The 23,990-nt window shown below is 40.0% G+C and overlaps 1 protein-coding gene across 4 annotated transcripts in view; it reads right to left on the bottom strand.

Annotated features, from left to right (window-relative positions):
* The window catches only part of alk (ALK receptor tyrosine kinase), a 274,847-nt gene that overhangs the window by 47,409 nt on the left and 203,448 nt on the right, over positions 1 to 23,990 (bottom strand). For 3 of the 4 annotated variants that reach the window (XM_042071615.1, XM_042071616.1, XM_042071617.1), the window contains one exon: positions 1,780 to 1,913. In XM_042071615.1, the coding sequence (XP_041927549.1) occupies positions 1,780 to 1,913 (134 nt within the window). Of the gene's footprint in view, positions 1 to 1,779; positions 1,914 to 16,667; positions 16,735 to 23,990 lie in introns of those variants that run through there. The other variant, XM_042071618.1, reaches the window with a different exon arrangement.

Genomic DNA, 23,990 nt, shown 5'->3' with positions numbered 1-23,990 from the left:
ATCAAACTCCCCAGTTGTATGGCAGGTAATTTGAGCGTAAGCAGCAGGTGGAGTGACCCCGCTGCTTGCTGTTGTTGAGAGGCCAGAAGGATTAATGCTGAGAACAGGGGTTAGCCATGCTCAGGTACAGAGCGTGTGGCAGCAGAACACAGGCTGCCTTTGTGAACTAAATGCCACACAAACAGTTGGAGACCTGTCCCTGGATTTGCATAACAAGTAGTATGTCGCTCCAAGTGGTTTAACACGCACATCATTGCTATTTGGGGCATCAAGAGGAAGGGGAGAAATAAGAAGACATTGTGTGAGTCTATGTATGTGTGTGTGTGTGTATATGTGTATGTGTGTGTGTGTGTGTGTGTGTGTGTGTTTGACACAGGATCTGTTTGCACTGTTCATACTGTACGTAAAAATGGTCACATACTTTGTTTCTGATGTTGGCCATATTGACTGCTGGAATGCCTTGAGTCTCTGATTGAAACACCCTCAAAACAATAGAGTGAGATGATCAGGCGTTGTGTATCATTGTGTAACATTGAAAAAAAAAATAGTATTCTTTCTAAAACTAAATTTAATCTTCATCGTAATACCACGGATGTAGGAAGGGGGCTATTGTTCTTTTCAAATGTGCAATACAATAGATATAAACAATAGATATAAAACTAAACATGAACTAGGAGTTAATTCACCTCTTTCCTGTAAAATACAAAGTTGATGCAGGAGAGATTGGATTGGCCCGTGGGGGAGACTGCAAACCCTTCAATAAATCCTTTTACTGGTTATGCTTTCATCACCCTCAGCGAGTCTTGTAAACATAGCCACGGCAGCCAGCACTAGCTGAACCATAGGCAATAATGAGAGAAATGATAAAGAGGAAAGCTGCAATCACTGTTACCATCCACTGCAGTGAAAGTTAAATCACAGCAACCAGAAACTGATCTCTCTCTGCAGAGCGAGCGAGCGAGCGAGCGAGCATCAATTCGACCAGCGAGCTGATAATTACAGCTCGGCTGTGTTTACATTGATCTGCACTCAACTGACCCGGCAATGAGCCTGACTTGTTTTCCCTTTTCTTTTCAAAAAGCATTTCAGCATACTTCTGAATTCAACTGAGGTATGTGCTGTATTTCCATAGACTCCATGGCTGTAGGGGGAAGTTGCATAACTGTTTATTCACTGGGATCAAAATAACATTACCCAGAATCAGTATTAGCTTTATTGGCCAGGTTTGCGTTAGCAAACAAGAAATTTGATTCCGCTTAATCTTTGCTCTCAAAGTACAACACTCACTTTACATATAAGAATAAAAAAGGACAGTAACAAATATACAAAATACATACAGTTATAGGCACTGTCACCAGTCATACAACAATAAATCCCCACATAATGATCACAACAAGATGACCATAAAAGGAGATTGTATAATATTCTGTCTTTTTAAAATGTCAGGAGTGAATTGGTTGTTTTCTCCGGTGGTTTTGCATCTCCCATAGCTTTGAATCGCTATTTTCAAATGCCAACTGTTCTCTAAAAATGCTGACAGTACAGCTGTGACCCCTAGAGATAAAGCAACAGATGCCTCCACCTTTTGGTTGATAACTTGTGAAATAGATTTTTAAGCAATCTCTTTACTTTTCACAAAAAAAAGCCAAAATACAGCCATTGCTATTCACCCTGATAAAACCCTAAACAACCACAGTCAGCATAGACCTATAGTTGCTCAGCTTACAAATACATGTTACATATTATACGATTACATTGACAAAGCAGATGTTTACTCACCCATACTGCAGTTTGTAGTGAAGTGGGGGCTGAATGTGGCTGCCTCCTGTTCGCCTGGCTGACTGTAGCCGGAGGAGATGCGGAATGGTCCATTGCTGCTTCTCGAGCCCAAGCTGAGATGAACCAGGGCCCAGCTGCCAAGGAGAGAGAGCACCAGTAAGATGACCACCACCAACACGCAGCGAGGGCCACACAGGCCCTGTGTCGCTCTGTGGGAGCTCAGGGTAGGGGCAACAAGGGCTTCCTCCACCCTACACGGCTCCGAGCCCTCTGGCGGAGCAGTCGTTGAAGAGGAAGCGGGCTCCGATCCGGACTCGGAACACGAGCCACCTGCCATCTTGGGATCCATGTCCTCCTCCATGTGCTGCTTGTAAGCCCCAGACCCCAGACCCCCGGTTTTACTCTGGCACTGTGGAACCACAGGGAGAGGGTCTAACCAAATGTACACAGGTGTGTCTGTCTCTCTGGTGGTTGAAGGTAAGTATGCAGGTGTATGTAAACACAGGCTGACTTGTTTCAGAAACAGTAATGTGATGTCTACAGCTGGCAGCTCTAAATGTCTGCCTCTGTGTTGTCTGTCTTGGTATAGTCAACGTTCTCTCTAATTTTATTAAGCAAATCACGCAGATTGCCTCTGGGCTATTGACCAATGATTTGGCTGGCTCTCCCTTCCCCGTCTACATCTCCTCCTCCTCCAACTGAACTGTCCCCTCCTCTCTCAGTCTTAATTCCACCTGCTATCTCTGTATATCCAACTCATTAATTCATTCTAAAACAGTGCTGATGACATCAACATGCTTGTTGCCAAACACACGTAAATCCCCCGCCCCTTCACCCACACAAACACACAGCACGTCAGTGTAAATCTGTGAGACACACAAAAAGAGAAGTGCCTGAGGCAATATATGCACTGAATATTTGAATATACTGTATCTGACTAATCATATCCAGAAATATTGACAATTTAATTTCCCATGGTGACTGCTATTTATCCCTCCAATATTTTAAATAGAGATTTGAATGAATAACTTGGGAATTTTATTTTTTTTATAGTTTATGGAGACCTTATTTCTTGAGCATATTTGAAAAATGAAAAATGTTTAGACCATCATAATTTGAAGACATCCAAGACGTGTAAATCCACCAATTCCACTATGCACTACACGTGGTGCACGGAGATTGATTGAAGGACACAAATGACAGGAAATTGTGATTGTATTGCTGAGTAGCTTCAGATCCAACAGTGTATCAACCAAGTTTGAGATTCAGACTGAATGGTGCACTTCATTGCAACTCCATGTCATAGCATTGCTGAGTTCAAATAGAACATGTGAGTTTTTAACTATCTAACTAGCACATGGGGAGTCGTGTAGGAGTTAGGTTGTGAATACACCACTGGAACGCAATATTTCTGCAGGCTAACCAGTGGCCAATGTAAGACATAACAAAAAGATCAGTCTGTTGGGAATATCAACACATCATACATATTAACACATTACTTGGTAAAATGCTATATCACTAAAATATCAATATATTTCAGATAAACACAGGAGAGGTGTTCAATTCCTATACTATATGTAGGGGATCTCCCAACAACAATACATCAAAAACAGAATCATCAAACAAAGCATCTTTGTGGGCAAAACATCACCAACAGAAGAGCCTTTGAGAGCCTTTCACTGGGGTTATCAAGCAGGCACTTTCCTTCATCTGTGTTTTGTTGAATTAGGCTCACAAGAGCTCCAGAGAGCTCTACAGTGGTGTCTGGCATCCCACACCCACCTCCCTTCACACCCATGAGGGGTTCTCTACAAACAAATACCGACATATCATAAAATATCCTCAATTGGAACGGCCATTTTTAAAATGTCAAACACATCACAAGTTGTGAACTCTTTGCTTTCAGAAAATGTCTGTGTGCAACATTGTGATTACCACAAGAGGGGGACGTTCATATGGACTCGTATTGTGAATGTGGTAAACACATTTGAACACACCACATCTAAAGCAAAGAATATCATTTTTGATATTTGTGTGTCTTTCCTTCACTTCTCTTGAAGCGTCCCTCGAACTGAATTGTATTCCTGAGGACAGAAATGACTGCCTTGTCAAGCATGATGTTGTGAAAGATAATTAAGAGAAAAAAAACACATCTAACATCAGAATATTCTTAATGTTCATTAGTATCTAAATTTTGATGGACTCTTATAGGCTGTTAAGTTACCAAAGTCACCATTTAATATTGTTGGAGAGGCTTTCCTCATTGGTGGTCAGAGTAATTAGCACCTTTGCAGTCCGCAAAAAGCAGACACTGTGCCTGGCCATATTATGTGGAATATACTAAGCATCCACTTCATCAGGTAAACAACACTCGTCCCCACACTGCACCATTCATTTGCGGTGCCAATAACGGAATGGAATCATTCAATCACAGGCACATTCACATTGTAGAGTTCTCTGGTCACTTCAGCTGAAGAGACAGACCAGCAGAAAGTGATGTCTAGTCTAGCCGGATAAAATAACAAAGGTTGTTTTGGGAAAATTAGGCAGACCATCAGCAAATTATGCTTAAGCTGTTGAATATAAAAAATAAACCAACTTTAAAGATGGCTATGATTATCATGTCCATTTTCATCTGTTAAAGTCACTTGTTAGTTTTTTAGAAAGAGAATGCTGGAAAACTGTGGAGGCATAGACCTTAAATATGGTTATGCCTTATATTCCTACTGCATTCAGTAAGATTGATCAAATAACTACCTTAATAACTACCTGCTAAATGTGCATTCATGACACAAGAAACTGTTGACTGAGCTACTGTTATGGTTACATCATCTGCATTGGTGAGCAACACAAACTAACAACCAGGAACGGAACAGTGACAAAAAATGTTTATCACTAAGCTCTCGTTTGATAAATCATCTGAATCTTTGCTGGATGAAATAATGTTCTTCAATGACCTCTTCTGCAAACCGAAGTATTAGCAATGTATCCATTTATAACAACTGCTCAGAAAACGTTTTAAACTTTTTCAGAGATGACTAACATTTGAATGTCTCTTGGATAATATTCCTTAATATTCTGGTAATTCGCTAAGTTAGATATGTGAAAGACAAAAACCCTCTAGAAAACACCCTTCACAAATTTGGTTTAATGTGTTTTAAGCACCAACATGATTTATGTTATATTTATTTATTTTTTGATTTATGATCAATCAAAAGAGAGTTCAACAACTGCATACTACCCTTGACTGACTTAGATAATGAAGTATAACCAAACATGACACTGTAGTGTGTAATGAAGACTGATAAGTGGGACAATATTTCAGAATAGAAATGTCTTGAAAAGTGACATGTGTCCAAAAATAAGCAATCAGGAAATTGCAGGTAGGTATTATAAATATAAAAGGTTTGGTGTACAAAGGTACAGGAAAACTGTCAGTTCTGATTCAGAAACACAGTTAGATAGGATCACAGTTAAATAAAAGAGCACTGTAGTATTTCCTGATGGTGATTTTTATGCTTTGCTGCTCCTTTGCAACTTTGAGAGAAGTTTAGAAGTAGTATATGTTCACAGGCCAGAGTAAATCACAAACATGGTGCTGAGAGAGGAGATCAATCTAAACGAATGAAGACGGAGACGCTGAGGGGTTTGTGCTTGACTTTGTTGGTAGGAGTCTGGAGATAATGGGACCAGGCTGGCCATCTAAGTGCCATTGATTCTGACTGTCAAATCTAGACACACCAGCAAAGACACAATTGGAAAAAACTGTATACAAGATTAAGCACTTTGACACAGAGAACACTTTGTACCAACTACATAGCAGTCTTAAAGACATGCAGTACCTGCAAAGATGGCTCTTCAGAGTCCATTTATTATGAAAATGCTATACCGAGCATGATAACTGAAAAAAAATCGTATTGCACTAGACAATTAGGTAGACCCTTATATAGGGAAATGAAAGAACCAACAAAACCCAGCAAACAAGCAGTGACCGATATTTACGGATATGATTGTATCTTTAAGCATACTGACCAATATTTACGGATATGATTGTTTCTTTTAAGTTCTGCTGAAGGCTTAGTCTCTTTTTTTAATCAGAAACAAATTAGTGCAAGAGAACAGGAAGCAAAGGACAAGCCTTTAGCTTTCTCTCTGCCTCTTTATGGGGGATGAAAGAGCTCCAAAGCAAATAAACAAGCTGCAGAGGACCGAGTGGAAAAAAGGAAAAGTGCAGCACACACTGGCACCTCCACTGAGGATTGTTGTTAGTGTAGAGATTTCATTTAGCCAGTAAACAGGAGGGAGGATCTAAAGGGGCTGGGGGAGGTGAGGGCAGAAAAAAGAAACAAAAACAAAAACAAAAACACAAAAAAAAATATACACAAATGTGAAAGAAATTATATACAGAAGTGCCATCTCTCCAATTGTTTTTCTTAAAAGGCATTTATATTTCAGTCAGTATGCCCTCCCTGCACAAGGAAAAAAACACTGAATATGGAAACAGGGTGTGTGTGTGTGTGTGTGTGTGTGTGTGTGTGTGTGAGAGAGAGAGAGAGAGTAAACAAGTCTGCTGAATTTGGAGAGGTTAAACAATAACTTCACATTTGTAGGCAAAGCTCTCCTCTCCGGACTCGAGTGGACACTTCTCACCAGTCAGTCTGTGGCCAAAACTGTCTGAACTACCATCTGCTATGGCAGTTTTCCTTCCATTACTCTAAAAGGTTTGAAATTGTCATGGTGATAATTTTCATCAAATCCACTCATGCAAGCTACTAAGAGTGAGACAGATGTATTTAAATCCTTGAGACACTGAAAAAAACACAGGAACATCATGCTGTCGAAATAGCCTCATCTCAATCTATTGCATTGAGATTCTGGTCTGGGAGACACATTCATTTTCTCGTATTTGAAGCGTGGCTTACGAATGCCCAGAGCCGTTTATTGGGCGCTACGAATGTCTATCAAATGCGTCTGTACGTAACTCACAGCCAATCGTATCTGTTGGTAGGAGGGCAAAGACATCCTTCTTGGTAATGACATAGTTTAACGCCAAAAGTTGCTTTTTTTCCAAATAGACTTGCGTTCTAAACTAGAACACTATCTAAGGCTGCAAATATGATGTGAGACATTGCTAATATTGTTCCAACTGTATGAATAACTGGTTACAAGGAAAGACAATGGCGATGATGAAGGGCATTTGTGTGTGTGTGTGTGTGTGTGCACAAGCTTTTGAGTGAAGGAATGAGGTATTGGGTGAACAATAGTGTATCCGACTGTTGTGCAAGTGACATGTGTATGTGTGTGTGTGTGTAACACTGCTTGCCAGTATGTGTGTGTGTGTGTGTGTGTGTGTGTGTGTATGTGTGTGTATCACTGCTTGCCAGTGTGTGTGTGTGTGTGTGTGTGTGTGTGTGTGTGTGTGTCAGTTGGTTTTATAATGGACTGAACTGTTCTGGGCAGTGTTGCAGTGGCACAGCTAATCACATTACACCAATAACTGGTTTTGCACTGTGTGAGATGCATGATGCCATTGCCTGGAAGTCTGAACCACAGCTGGGTAGTATGAGACGCATGGGCTGGGAATTCAGAGTTTAGTAAACCTGCGGCACCCCCACCAGTCTGCATTTAGAAACTACTCTACTCAAGTAGCTATGCATTCTCAAAAACACAAGAGAAAGTATCTATGCAGTTTGGCTACAATATCAATACATAACTTTCTACAGTTCACAATGTGCTATAATTTTGTATATGGGTTTAAATCTTAAACTCGGGATAGTCATGCATGTTGTGAGAATGTGAAAAATGCATACGAAGTTGGAATGATGCCACCCGAACATGCAACCAATACACGACTGGCACATAGATACAATGGCTGACGTCTCCTTGGGTATGATTTCTATTCCTTTTAGAACTTTTTTTTATAACTTCCTATTATAACTTTTGCGAACCTCTCAATCAGTATGAGACACTTTGTAGGCTACTCACCTTGCATGACATGCCTTTCTCTTAATCTCTCGGTGTCACTCCTGTGACATTCTCTCCTTTCCATGCAATCACCTCGACTTTCTAATTTCTGAACTCTGTCTTTTCTGATGCTAGCCTACCACAATTACCTACTTCCTCTTCCCAACATCCTCTATTCACCCATTTATTGTCTCACTGCTATTTCTTCAATCTTCACTAGTGCTTTACTATTCATGATACGTTTTCTACCTGCTCGGACAAGGCTGTGATGTTGGCCTGCTTTCTCCAGCCTCCACTCCTCTCTACCTGCTTGGGAAAAAATGACCCTGCACTAAAACCAATTTAATACCTAATGATATTGTGCTGATTGAGAAATTGCTGTAATTGTGGCATGGTATAAAAGTGCCCTGACCATGTCCAAACTCAGTTTGTTGAGAAACCACCTCGAAAAAATGCATAGAGAAATAGCCTACATCATAAATAATATAAGTAATAAATAGCTATCAAAATAACACGTTCATTTTGATTAATTAATAACGTGTTAAAAAAAATAACGCTGATTAATCACATTTCGTAGTGACATTTGACCCAGTGCAGTCTGGCTACAGTGACTGAAGGAGGCAGACGAGAAAGCGCTGCTTGGTCCTGTGAATGAAACATTTAGCCTACTAAAAACACCCAGACCACTCCTGTTGACCGGAGCATCATTCTCTCTGCAGTAAGGAATTTCCGTTGCCTACCATAGGAGTTGGTAGGCAACGGAAAAGTCTGAAGTAGGCCTATCACCTCAATGCAAAGCAATCCGGAGGTAGGCTACGAGTTAGCACACCGCTTGATGAAAACAATGCTAGCTGCCAGCCTTGTCAAAGTTAACTTTGCAAACGTATTGTTTACTATGACTGACTAACTAACTGACAAACTCCCTTACTAAATCAGCTACATTTGTTGCACACTTGAAACAAAATGTCCTCAGAAGTATGTTGAAGGTGGTTACATTTATTTCCATTCCAATAACTTCACAAATTACATTTACATTTGTATGCTGCTTTTCTTTGTCTCGTTTTTCCTACTGTTTAGTTTCATCTTTTTCTACTCAGCTACCTGAACTGCTCTATTTCTTATCCTGGACTGCCACCTACAGGATAGAAAAGGCAACAACATAGTAATTATGTGAATAAAAATCTACATGTTTGAATGGCCAAAGGACAAATCATGGGGGTATACCAAACATTACCTTGTTGTTAGGGTACTGCACATGTCATTGACAGTGAGTGGAAACTTCAGTAATTTGCATAATTGCATTTATCATGCTAAAAATCTGACACCAGGCACTACACTGATGCCTGAGCCAAAGGGACAATTATAATAAAAGAGGGAGATGTTGAACTTTAAAGTCTATACAGCAATGTTGGCTCTTCTTTGATTCACTCTTCTGCCAAAATTGTTTTTAAAATATATTGTTCATAGCAAAAAATGGATGAATGTGATTAATTCAGATGAATTAATAACAGAGTATGCAATTATTATTATTTTTTTTAAATTGCTCGACATCCCTAATAATTAATAAATAATAAATGAAATATTAACAGCCGGTGGTCACTCTGGTGCATGGTTTGGTTTAAAACACATCTAAGATACAGATGCACAAAGACAACACACACACACACACACACACACACACACACACACAATAATGTATGATATCAATACTACCGAACTCACACATGACTGTTGATATGCATTTGATACTACACAAGGACATCTTTTGATGTGTGTCCATGTGTACCATAGATAGCCTACAATATACCACATAATTAAATATCAACATACTCTGAATCCAATTTATCCGTAAAGATCCAGATCCTCACAGGCATATTCTAGTCTGCATACATTTTCTAGCACTACGTTGATAGACAGATATCACAACACATGAACATAATGCTGGGCGCATAACTTTCTTTGCCTGAGACCAAATTAAATTGCAATAGTGTTTTAAACAAGCCTGTTGACTTACCTTACATGGCACACGATGAAAAATATATCCACACAAACTCCCATGTCTCATTTCGGTAATGAAAATGCTGTTGCTGAGGCCTGAAGAGCCATGAAATTACAGAGATGAAAGCTCGATGGCTGAGAGGAAAATGGGGGTTGGGGGAAGAATCACATGACAACTGCCTGCACTTTTTAAAAAGTTGAATTATGCCCTGAATTCAATTATGCAGTGGCCTCGTTCCTCGGTGAAAAAGAAGGAAATTGCTCCACAAGATGACAGTTGAGTTGATCAGGAAACAGGGCATTAGAGAAACGAACAGGCCTCTTTAAGATATGTGGTGCTATAAGAATGCCATTTTTATATTGTGCTTCATCGTAAGGCCACAGTATGTTCTACCACTTGCTATTTCCTTGACAGTACGCTATCTATTTATCAAGGCATTCTATTTTGATGGTAAAAAACAGTCATTCCAGGAAGTAAACACTCCATGAAATATTGAAAATAGTGAACAACACCAGATACTTTTCAGTGAAAGTTGCTACTGTGTTACATCACAATGAACATATAAATATAGCATGTTTGGAGTGGTAAGTATATATAAAGTTTCATAAAAATGGGAGCGAACACACCCACATAAAGGCAAACACTGACTGCATGAGAATTTAAAACACACCCACATAGAGGCAAACACTGGCATGAGCATTGAAGTCTTACAAACATTGATATAGATTGAATATAGAATGCTTATAGACACAGTGAGTGTTTTAAGAAGTAAGTCAAAATGCCTTTTACGACATCAGTCTAAAGGGTACTGAATAGAATGGCCTCAACTTTGGAAATACTCTACCTGTGCAGTGAGATCAGTACGGATAAAACTAATCTTTTGAAGTACATACACTAAAGGAAGAAGAAAGAGTCTGCAGGTTTCTTGAGTAAAGGAGTGTCGGCAGAAGGGCAAAGTAAATGTCAATTGAATCACTCCTTTTGTCTGGTCTACACAGCACAGTCCCCTCTACAAAGAACCCTGCATGACGGCCAGTCACAAGTGATGGAGGGACGCTGGTGATGGAGGCCAATGTTGCATCTTTGAAGATAGGTCAGTGCAACACTGACACTATATGATTGACTTCAGCTGTCAACAGGGAATGCATCCAAAGAGATGAATATAGTTCATGTGTTCTGACTGACATAATGAGGTAGGTGTGTGCTCTCAGGGCCCAGTATACTGTATCAGGGGCTGAATCTATATGGAAGACAAAAACATAATCCTTGGAACTCTTTTCTCTTATATACTGTAGTTTTGAAGTATCCATGCAATAGTGGTGATGGGTGCCATAGGGAACAACCACAGAATGGGACAACATTCAAGTGTGGTCACAAAAGGTTGCATCGATGAGCTGGTTGTGGTAAATAATGCCTATATTGCAGTAAGTGCATATTTGCCTACAGTGACTCTAATGAAATACTTTGAGTGACATGTGGGAAAGCTGCTGGCAATTTTGCCCTTAAAACACATTGGGTTAGTAAGCTCCTCTACACCATTTAATATATGAAGGTTAAGGTGCAAAGTCCTCATGAATGCCAGTATTCTTGACATTTTCCTTGACCGTATCAATGTTCGGCACTGCAGAGCACTGAAAATACCAGTCTGCAGGACTTGATTCATTATGGTGCATTGGGAATTTGGTAGCTGCTGTAACAAATTTTCCAACTTACTAGTAGCCCTGGTGATTGGCTCTCAGAAGATACATTCATTATTTGTGAGGCTATATTTTACCTTGGGGTTTTGCCATTTCGCCATGCTTCTAACCATGGCGACATCAGCAGGCTTTAACTTCTAATAATAATGAATGAATGTTAATTATGACTTACTTTATTTTCAGGCCAATGACCTCTCATGAGGAATAGGCTGTTAAACTTACACTGAAACTTAAATACATAACTTTTAGTAACTATACAACTATACTTGTATGTGTGTGTATGTGTGTGTGTGAGTGTTTATGAGTGTCTCTGTGCCTTTGTAAACTGTTACAGAATTATTCAGAGAAGCTAAAGTAAAAAGAAATACCTAGAGTAAAATGTTAACAGACAGACTGAACAAGACCAGCTGAGCTTCTCCAATGTTGTGGCACAATGTGACCACCATCACATGCAAGTCATTTGGGAACTTCTGCAGACTCTTGACTTGGGGTCAATGTGCAGTATAAGGAGATAACTTCATTAGGATGTAATCACAGCAAGAGAATTGACGCCACTGTCTGTGAACAGCACAGCTCACTGACGGGAGACAGGCAGACTGTTGACATTTGACATTAACCAAATACACAAAAACTGAAAATATTATTGGTATTGGAACAGTAAACAGGACTGCAATTTTCTTTACTTTTAAATGGACTGGCGGAATGAGCAGAAACAGGCCAACATAAATCTTCGTATGAAAAATTATCCAAATAAGACAAGCACCGGTGGCCATTTAGAAAATATGTTGCAGCTTCTGCTGGTATCTCCCCTCTCATCCCTTTTCATTATGAGACCCTGTCAGAGGCTCTCTGCCATCGCAAGAATAGGACCTGCCACTAGTGCTCACCCAGCTCTTAAATACTACGCCTGGATGTTCAAATACAGTGAGAAAGCAAACAGGTGTCAGGGGACTCTGGCACCCCGTCAAAATACTTGTTGATTAAGTGGAAAATATTTGGCTTGGCCACATCCTTTTCCCCTCCACAAAGAAGGTTTGAAGGGTGCATCATTTCTGCTCTAGCAACAATGTTAGTAATGATATGCTGTCTACTAGCAAATGGCAAAGAAATGCTTAATATGTAATTTGTGCATATTTGGCAGGAAATGCAGGAAGACTGTTGCAAATAAAGGCAAAGATACTCTCTAACAAACAGCCAGCTGAAGAATTGGAAAATACTTCTTACGAGAAGACAACAGAGGAGGCAAATCTATATTTCATTAGTTTCAACAGAGCAGAGGATGCTGTTTTGGAGGACTGCTGTTACCTAGTTACCATAAACCCTTGGCAAAGGAACAACTGACCTTTTCAGAGCAGGAATGCTAATATGACATAGATTGCGGTACTCAATAAGTTAAAGGGGTAGGTGAATAGGGCTGGAGAGCACTGTCAGTGACCTCATTAGAACATCAGTACCCCAACCAAGCTGTTGCTTAGTTGCCCTAATTTGATCCCTTCAGCTAACTAATGGATATTTATGCACTTCCAACCAAATCATTTTTTTTGCCTTTCCACTTCAGCTTCAGCTTTCCTCAAAGGGTACTACATGTGTTTGAAGCATTCATGAACAGTACTGTGTACAGTGCTGAATATGTTTACTAATATGCAGTGATGATGAAGAGTGCAACAATATGCCTTTTGCCAATATGCTTTGTCAATACTTTCTGATATACTAAGTTCTTTACATTAAGTTCTGATGAATATGAGATGCATTGCTGTAGAATAAATTGTCACAACAGCAGTAAGGAGCTTAAGGGCCCTATTTTGACAAACTAAACAGTCAGGAGGGGTGTAGGAGTCTTTGCTCTTTGCTAGTTTGGGCAGGTGTAGTTTTCCCATCAAGGACTCACACTGCTCAAATAGCAAGTATCAGGGCTCCGAACCGGTTCAAGGAACGAAAACGAAAACCGAAAACGAACGGAATTTTACGGAATTTTACGAGGAGCGGAAACGGAAACGAAAACAAAATGCTCTTCAACTGTTCCGGAACAGAAACGTTATTCTGAAATCCACAAAACCGGTTAATAACGTTTTTTTTTCGTTCTCTATATATTTTATAAAATTTCAAAAGCAAAAGCATATCCTATGTCAGGGAGACTATTTCCGGTTGTGCGAAAAACAAGCCCGCATCTACACTGTTAATGTGAGATAACAAGCCGCTATGTAGCCAACTACTGTAGGCGAACAGCCTAATAATTTGGTTTCTGCAGTTTGAAAAAAAAAAACGAATAAATGGACCTTTGGTCCAAATGTGTATATTTTGTCTTACTGTTGTAATGTAACCTATCCGTCTGCCACTTCGGATCTTAGGCCAGCTCGTAGCGTAGGCTACTGAAACTGATTTGGAAATTGTTTGTAGCCTATGCGTAATAGCCTATTTTGCCTGTCCACGCCTTGTCGTTTTAAAGTCGGGATTTGAAATGTTTGCGCAAATTATAGCCTATTCTATGTAGAAGAGTTAAACAGGAAATTTGAGATAGGCCTTGTCAGCAACAGACAGGTTCGTTTATAAACAGGGTTGGAATTATAGCGCAAGCCTTTGAAGGTCTCCATATGGATAAAACTTAGGCTACAACCAGGTAAGGAGTTTAGCACGTATCCAGAAATATTTTTGATAAGAAATTATTTATAGGCATAGGTTAGGCCTATAGTAAGTCTGTAGGCTATGGGATGGATAGCCCATCTGAATGTTTTTGGATGCCGCCTGTGATTTATTATTTTTGGGCATAGCTACGATATAGGCTAAATCAAGAGGAAATAATGAGAGCATGTCTATTCTAAGGTAAAGTCCACAAAAATAGACTTGATAGGCCCACCAAACACTGCCGGAACTTTAAGAACGAACGATATTTTGCGTTCCGAACCGGTTCAGGACCGATATGTTGGTGGCGGAACGCATGCAAGAACGAAAACGTTAAACATAGGCCTACCTGAACCGTTCGGAACGGAACGTTTGAAAAATAATTTCGTTTTCAAGCCCTGGCAAGTATACTGTACATGCACCCATTGGTATGTTTGTCTAATGAGGGTGTGTTCAGGCACACTGTCAATGGATTGCTACAGTATCTTAAGGCACAGGGGAACAATTGCGTCATTGACCAATGAAAACCTGACATACGGACGTTTTTCTAGAAACGCACCTCTACTGAGTTACATTAAAAGTACATTCTTGATTGACATTCATTTGACACATTGGACATTCCACAACAGAATAATTACAGGATGATATGAGAAGTTAGGCATTATGTGCTATGCAAGTGCAATATACCTTGGAGTTATTATGTATGAACAATATTTTCAAGAACATGCAATGTTATTCATGCATGAAAAAAAATAGTGTCTTCATAATAGGCTCATGCCAACTTACAGCTGACCAACCTGCACACCTCCATATGACGTACTGACTGGAGGAATTCTGTTCCTCTTGGCATTCTTATTTCATTAACACCATTATAGATTAGTCAATTCTGTCCTGTTTGCCAGGTTGAATACATAACCTACTCACAGAATTTTAGCAAGAGAGAGGCACAGTGGGCTGACTGAAAAATGCATGGTTGACCTACATGTAGTTGTATCTTTATCTCTCATTCTTTTAATGTATTTAATGTGATTGACATCGTGTGCCATTTTGATGCCAGTTTAAAACTAAAGGCCCACATTTGAAATGCTTCTTTTGTATTAGAAATATGCCTTTTCAAGCTGTCAGTTCATTTCTGTCAGTTCATTTCTGTTCGCCTTGCTGACAAAATATAGTTCATAGGAAATAATGAAAATATATAGTCATAGGAGATAACTTTGCTTAAAGTTTAAAAGATGATTTTTACTTTTTTACAATATACATTTTTACAACTTCAGTCTATTTGCTACGTGGAGTTTTTTTGTTCTAGTTTGAAATGTCCAAAGATGAATTGGGAACAGCAACGGAATACAAAGAACCCATTTGGGGATAATGTGAAATATGCGTGTACTCTGTTTTGTTCATGCAGATCCTTCAAAGTTAAAAGGTAACCAGCTAGCGCTGGGCCGCCTCTCCTGTAATGGCACATACCTCACATGGCCACTGTATTAAATAAAATGCCAGTGGCAAAAGCGTGCCAAGCCAACAGAATTCCACATAGCTTCTTTAACAGCACTAATCTTCATTTGTTTCGAAGCATGTCAGTATTCAACAAGACTGTGGTAACATACCAATCATGCAATACAATAATCCCCCTGTGGGGTTGTTAACATTCCATAATTTTTAATATTTGGAGGGATGAGGCCACATTCATAAGAAACACATTCTGCTGGGTGTGGAACATCAGACTAACATGACACTGTATAACATTGCAACAGAATATAGCTGTACGCCTACATGTATTTGACATGTCAGCTGACAAATCAGGCTGTTCTCAGCTATCATTCTACTACTAATCTTATCAGTAGCGAGGAGTCCACAGTGGCTGTCTCTGGAACATCAGCATTGCTCTCACTCTCCTCCTTAGCATTTCCATTTGTCCTCCCTCCCTCCCTCCATCCTCCTGAATGATCAACTCTGCAAGCTCATGAGCTCAAACCTCATGTCATTCCTCTGTACCTCCATCACCTTAATAAAGCAAGGTCTATAGGAGCCCTTCACGGCTGACTGCCATCTGCTCACGGCTTTGACTACTGTCTTTCTGGACACTTCTCCACTCCACACATTTAATTCAATTTACCAAGAAATCCATGCTGCTGACCTGTGAGGAATTGTGTGGACTCTGAGATTTCAACACACAATCAATCTCTGCCAATTAATCCTACCCTCAAAACATCCCTTGCTAACCCACTCCCCACCAACAAAAAAAGCTGGAATGTCTTTGACAGCCTGACCCAACATTTAATTCTCTGGCTGTACTGAAATGTGGCCAAGCTGGATCCAAAATTAAATTAGTAAATTAGTCAAATGTAATATCATCTCCAAGCCTGCAACAAATCTACTGGTTTTTCAGCTTTTCAAATGCCATTGTTTCAATGCCAAACTGCATTGAAAAAAATATATTGTTCAATAAAACAATATTCTAGGTATCTATGGACCCTTTCAAGAGAGTTCCATTATCAGCATCATAGTTGGCCCCACAAGACTTCCGTTTTAACATTCCATATGTTATCTTAATGCAGAGGAAGTAGATTGGGACCCAAATAGAATGTTCAAGCATTGTTTTTGTTTACCTTGTTGAAAGGGTCTATAATTACTTCCTAAGTCCTTTTCTTCCTAAGTTGCTTCTTCTTCTTCTTCTTCCGCTTACCACTTTTTCCGTACGCTATTAAACTTGAAACTTTGTTCTATCGTAAAAACTTTGTAACGTAGGTCTTCAAATGGACCAGGTTGGCATATATTTTTTCCCATAGACTTTTTTATTGGCCATTATGACATCATAATGGGTCGAATTTCCTCGTTTTCTCACAAAAAATGAAAATGATCATATGATCATAAGTGTGATCTCACAGGGGTAAATGGCAAATATGAACATAAACTAGATGTGACTAAATATGACCGCCGCCCAGTTCAGCACATGTTTTCCACAAAAATAAGTCACGCTGAAAGGCATATATGATTCTAACTGTCTCACTGAATTACATTATGCACACTCAATTCTCACTGGTATCTGCTAGACAACAAGTACCAAAACATGATTAGTTCATAGATTTCACATGTAAAATACATTTTATACAACCCCACCCCCATCTTGCCTGTTCATAATTCTGAGAAATTCTTGAATTGTGTGCATGTGTGCGTGTACATGTTTATGTTTATGTGTGTGTGGGTGGGTGGGTGGGTGGATGTGTGTGTGTGCATGTGCATGTGCTTGTGTGTTTGCCTTTTTATGTGCCTGTGTGTGTGCATGTGCATGCATGCGTATATATGTCTACTGTGTGAGTATATGTCATACGTAGGATTACTGTGAATGTATGTGTGTGTGTGTGTATCTGTTTATGCACATGTGTGCATATGGAATGGGTTTACATGACCCCTGGAGGCAAGCATATGCATAAAAAATTGGTCATCCTAGGCCCTACGGTTCTCAAGATATTCACAGAAAACTGTGTCTGCCCTACCCTCCTTTCAGGGGGTCCAGTCCAGCAGGGGGGCTACAGATCAAAACAAAAAATGATGGTTCCATGCTATCCATGTGGGGTTACATGCCCACCAAGTTTCGTGTCCCCCGGTCTTTCAGTGTCCCGGGAATCCTTGTTGGTGTACGGTCACTAAATGTACACATAAATCACATAAATTATTTTATTGTAAGGCCCCCCATGAACGAAAGTCCACGAAACCACGAAAGTGGTGGGATAGTTTGACATGCCCCCTTAAGACCAACATACAAAAAAGGTGGACCTCCTAGGCCCTACGGTTCTCGAGATATTCACAGAAAACTGTCTCTGGCCACCTACAGACCAGTTGGTGTATAGTAACATAAATTAATTCATTGTGTGGCCCCCATGAACGGAATTCCACGAAACTTGGCGTACATTCAGAGGGTGTCATAATGATCCTACACTTCCAATTTCGTGCAGTTTTGACTATGTTAGGTCACAGATACCTGCGATTACAACACCTCATTTTTACTTTTTTGTGTTTAACTAGGTGGCGCTATACATGAAATGAGTGGTTATGGAATGGGTTGACATGGCCCTTTAAGATCAACATACAAAACAAAATGGTCCTCCTAAACCCTACGGTTCTCGAGATATTCACAGAAAACTGTGTCTGCCCTACCCTCCTTTCGGGGGGTCCAGTCCAGTGGGGGGGGCTACAGATCAAAATGAAAAAAGGTGGTTCCATGCTATCCATGTGGGGTTACATGCCCACCAAGTTTTGTATACCCCGGTCTTACAGTGTCCCGGGAATCCTTGACGGACATTTGGACATGCGAAAAAGAAAAGAAAAAAAAAAAATCTGACTAAACCTATATGACCGCCGCTTCACTGTGCGGCGGTCATAATTATTTTATGGCTGTATTGATTTAAAAGCCTAAAAGCCTAATAATGTGGTGGGTCCACCAGACCTGGGAACATTGCTGTTCTAAAATATTCCGCCCAGGGTATGCTTACACTCCCACACAGGGTATGTTGTTGCAATTACCGCCAGGTACATTTATCTATCACTTATTATGAAAAACGAACCTGAAAGTGATTAAAACGGTGTCTTCCGGTACAACAAATCATCTCCCTAGATGTTTAATGGCATTTAATAACAGGTTAAAAAGAAAATTGTTTTCTCAAGTGGATGGTGTGTCTGTTCTTTCTTTCTGTTGCAGTTGGGTCATTCATTTCACGAAGTATGTGTGCAGATTGGCTAGGAGAGTGATTAGAGGGAATGCAAGCAGATTGGCTAGCAGAGTGACTAGAGGGAATGCAGAGGATCCTTGCAGTAGGCTGATGTCATTTGCATTCAGAGGCAGCAAGGCACTTAGACACCTAATTCTCCTAATTGCTGCCCCAATAAATTAGATATAACTGCTCTTTCATGGCTGGACAAGTCACTTGAGAGAGGTGGGGTTTTGCATTTAGAAATCACACTAAGCCCTGATAGAATTTGTTTCCTTAATGAATAGCATGGACATACAGAAACATGCCTATGGGACTACTAGAAGATAAGGATCAATTACTAATAACAATATATCTGAGTCACTCTTTGTCCTGGAGAAATTCCAATAAATACAAATGGCTATAAGGAAAAATGTGTGCAACTCTTACTACCTCTATTTAAAAAGGGTAATTTGGGCATATGACAAGCTACACTCATATGGATAGGACCTACAATTCATACCAATCACACTGGATGGCACATATCATCCATATTCTCTTGTGTAAAGCCATAGTTTTCAGTAGGACAACAACCAAATTCAGCAACAGGCTGTGATGAGTTGGACTGACATTAATGAAACTCCTCTCTGTGAACTGAAATTAATGGTACTGTTAATGTTACACATTTTGTGTTTAGGCCTACATCACAGGTAGTGAATCATGTAATGTGTTCAGAGGAAACAATGTTTTAAGAGGATTTCTGTGAATAAAGTAGTCTAGTCATATTCTTGATGATAAATGGTAAGACGGTTTTATATAATGATAACTGAAATTCTCTCTCTCTCTCTCCCTCCCTCTTTCTCTCTCTGTCTGTCTCTCACATGTTAAAATGCCATTAAAATGTGTGAAACTAAACAACTTGCCAATTTAATGATAATAAAATAAAATACTGAAATAGTATAACATGACCCTTTTATCCCAGGGCACAGTACGCTCAGTAATGACAAACACATGCTCCATCATTAAAAGAGTTATCAGGAGAATTAGTGAGAAACATGTTTGAGATCAATTATTTTTGTCACATCAAATACCTTTTGCGGCTCTGCTCTTCTCTAATGGACTTCTTTTATGAATTCTCCACACAGTGCCAAATGCGACTAACATCAGACCGCACAGCTAATCACCTCTGAAGATTAGTTACAAGCAATGGTGCTTTAAAAATCACGGACAAAGGCAGGAATAGGTCAGCTAGGTAGAATTACACACCTGCCTTTTTCACACACCTAATGCAAAGTCTCTCTGATTTTAACCTGGCAATGCCTTCAAGGTAGTTGAATTTAATATCTATCTTATTTATGAGAACACAGTGATGTGCTGTTGATTATTGTAATTCAAATAATGACTGACATCCTGACATCTCTTCCTATAAATGACTGTTACAGTAGGTTCTCAATTTGCTTCCACTTTCTGGCTATAGCTAACTCCAGTTGTGAAAAACAGAAATAATGTATTTGTTCATGAATTCACTTGTTCATTTGTACATTTAGAAGGTTCTGTAATAATTCATCAGTTCTGGTGTATGCAGACATGTGGCATGTTCTTTTTCAGAAGTGATCCTTTCACATTCCGTTACTGTCGATGTTTTGCAAATAAGATACCTTGTGATGACAAACGGAGCCTATAGATGGACCTGTCTGATCAAACTGGTGCAATGCTGTTTCAAGTGATGAAAGATGTCCCCATTTGAGTTGTCCAAATTGTCCCATGCACTTTTCCTCCTCATTATTTTCCAAATATCACCAAGCACATGACCCCATTCTGCCATGGTTTGCATTGACAAAGGGAATATGGCACTGAATCATGATTAAGGGGAGTAAGTCTTGCTGTGAGAGGAGAAAAAAACAACAGCAGTTACTATACTTAGACCTACAGTGACCATTATTCTTATCTCTACATCTGTGCTACTTAATCTGGATGTTTACAGGTCTGCAAGCCAGTAGGTGTGAACTGAACAAGGCGATGTGATATAACAAGGTTAGCCTACATTGTAATAATAGCATAAATAGGATAAAGAAAAGTGACATACACATTTGTTGTGTCAAGTGGAGCCAATTAATGTACTTCTCTTCCTTTTACTTTTTCCATCCTCCTATAGACCCTTTCATCAATAAAAACAAAAACAATGCTTGAACGTTCTATTTGGGCCCCAATCTACTTCCTCTGCATTAAGATAACATATGGAATGTTAAAAAGGAAGTCTTGTGGGGCCAACTATGATGCTGATAATGGAACTCTCTTGAAAGGGTCCATAGCAAAGTCATTTTAGGCAAGTCCCTCCACTCAACGGCCATATTGCAACACATTTTGGGCACTTATCGAGCATCTATTTCAGGCAGAACTGCGCGTGTGCAGGGCTTCACAATACCAACCTCGCTCCAGCGGCGAGATCACAACACATGACTGGCACAATGTATTCACATGTCGACTTTTGGCCGCGGAAAGGGTGGGGTATGTGTAGACAACTGCCATATTGGCGTCACAAACAAACCCCATGCTTTTCTATGGAGGATTTTTTGAGTGCTGTGTCTCCTAATTAGAAAGTCTCAGCCTATATTGTAGACACACACACACACACACACACACACACACACACACACATCACACTGCTGATGAACGCCATTTAGACAAGTCATGGACAAACAATAAGGCTCAGTTACCAGATGGCGGAGTGAGGTAAAAGATGAAGGGTAACTATGAGCAACAACAGGGAGGATGAATAAGCAAAGTCCATGAGTGTTGATGAGAGTATTCTCCTTTTGCTTTAGAAATCTACATGGCACACTGGAGACTCTTAAAAGGACAATCTATTAGCACGCAAATGGATGGAATGTGACACAATACAGAAAAATATATTTCAAAACAACTCCTGAACAATGCCATTCTGAAATTACAATTTCCTTTGCAGACCACCTTGCCCACTAATATTGGCAGAGGCTGCTTTCTCATAGGAACATGGACTGAACGCAAGCCTTTTTCATTAAATCAAGAAGAAACCTTGAGCAGAGTGGGGAGAGATATCCGCCTGTGGCCTGCTCAGAAAAGATACAAAACCAGGAAAAGGGGCACAGAATAGTTTTTTGGGAGTAAGTTATGGACTTCAAACCATCACTGGTATTGTATGGACAATAAAAGCTGCCATATCCCCTTTCATTTTGTATTATTCTACAGGTGTAAAGGTTAGCAATGCTGGATAACACTGTGTTTGTTTTTGTTTCTTACTGTAGCATATTCTTTTGTCCAAAGCAACTTACAATATACAGTATCTGAACCAAAGACAGAAGAAAACACACCAGAGAGGTAGCTCACTCCACCCTTCAGTAATCCCAGAGAAACTCCACACAGTATTGTTATTTTATTTTATTTTTTGCGGGGCATACTGATCCCACTTTCTTTGAGATAATCTCTGAATGTTACAAAAAGTGTTAAAAATCACCAAGAATCGCTTACCCTACCTTTAACACAAATATTGTGAATAGATTGAATTGGTTTAATATGTTGAAAAATTCTCTAAAGTGTTCAACCTTATCTCTGTGAATAATCTACACAGCACATATTTCTGGCATGGTTGTAAGATTTAAATAAAGAATGTTCCACTATGCAGCAAAGACTGGAAGGTTAATTTAAATTAAACATGTAGGCCTACTGCTGTAAAAGTGGCAGCTCTCTATAACAGAACATAAATCTAGCCCTCGTTCATATGCAGATCAGGAAATCTTTGGATTTCTGAGTTCTGACCTAATCTCTTACACAATTATTCACTGGCACATTCCATAGGACCACTGTAACTGACCACTATACCTGTACTGGTCCTGTTGCAAGTCACCTTGTGTGTCAGCTGTGTGGGCATGACCACAGTAATATTGTTTCAAACCAGAGCCTCTGTGTTTGTGTGTCTGTGAACCTCAGGTGGTCAATTGTGAGGAACATCAAACCATATTCTTTATAAAAATAAACAAAACTGGGATGTGTCAAATATAATTAATTGAGGCGGCTGCACATATGGGTCAGCCAATACATGGACAGATAGCATCTCTCAGCCTATTTTTTCCCCTCACTTGTTTTCAATGTGCTTTATCCCTCCAAAGGTAGGAAGTCCAGAGCCAATGGCACCAAGCAGAGCGACATGGTTATGATTGAGATTACATCTCGATATTACGTACAAGGAATGATTGATGTTGCCGTGTGACGGAAATGGATTTGGGGCTCTCCGGGGGGAGAGGCTTCCTCTTGCTGTCCTTCCTTGATGCTGTGATAGCATTTATAGATAGATAGTGGACTCACGCTGCATGCCACAATATGCAAGGAAGCCAAGCATTAGGGTTATGGTAAGTGTGCACAGGGGTTAAAGTGTGTGTGTGTGTGTGTGTGGGGGGGGGGGGGGGGGGGGGGGACGCAGTTCCGCCACCTCAGATAAATGAATAGTAAATATATTATTTCATGACATTGTTAAATTAATTGGTGAGTTAATTTTTTGTGTACAGAGGTGACCAAGAAGCTAGCAATTATTGTCCAAAAAGTATTGCTACACCACGATACTCAATATGTTGTCCAACGGTGAGTCATTTTTCCCCGTTGCACCGACACTGGATTTTAGGGTTCCGCCACCTGCCAAATCCCACTTTAACCACTGAGTGTGCACAATCAAGTTTAGCAGTTTGATCTCTGCTGCAATATGGAGGTGTCAGAGCACATGCTACCTTACCTCCGGTCTCTAAAAATATGAATCCTATGCAAATAAAAAAGGAGTCTGGCTACCTTGACAGCTCCACATGCAGTGTCCTACACTGGGGCAGAGAGCACTGACGTTTGCTACAACAACATAAATCACAAAATCACAGGAGACACAATAAAAATTCCACAATGTATCCCAGTTTCCATTCATAATGTAATTGTCACTGATGATAATTTGTGAAAGAGAGGCTGTAATGTGATAAACTGTGGATATCTTGGGCTTTTTTCCAAGGACTGGGCAGCGTGGTCTATGCCAGAATGAGTCAGTGAGCCCAAGGGAGTTTCATTGGCAAGGTAATGCTGTTACTAGGTACAGTATGGGAGAGGTAAGTGGAGAGGGGAGTTACTGCACGTTACTGGAGCACTAGTGCACTATAAGCCACCGACAGCAAGGAGAAGCAAACAAACTCTACAGGCAATGGGGTGGAGTATATTCTTCTCCTGGGGCTGCTC

This window comes from Alosa sapidissima, chromosome 19 (assembly GCF_018492685.1).
Source record: "Alosa sapidissima isolate fAloSap1 chromosome 19, fAloSap1.pri, whole genome shotgun sequence".
In the NCBI taxonomy this organism is placed as follows: Eukaryota; Metazoa; Chordata; class Actinopteri; order Clupeiformes; family Clupeidae; genus Alosa; species Alosa sapidissima.
The sequence above is the reverse complement of the archived record's forward strand: the minus strand, read 5'-3'. Positions and strand labels throughout refer to the sequence as shown.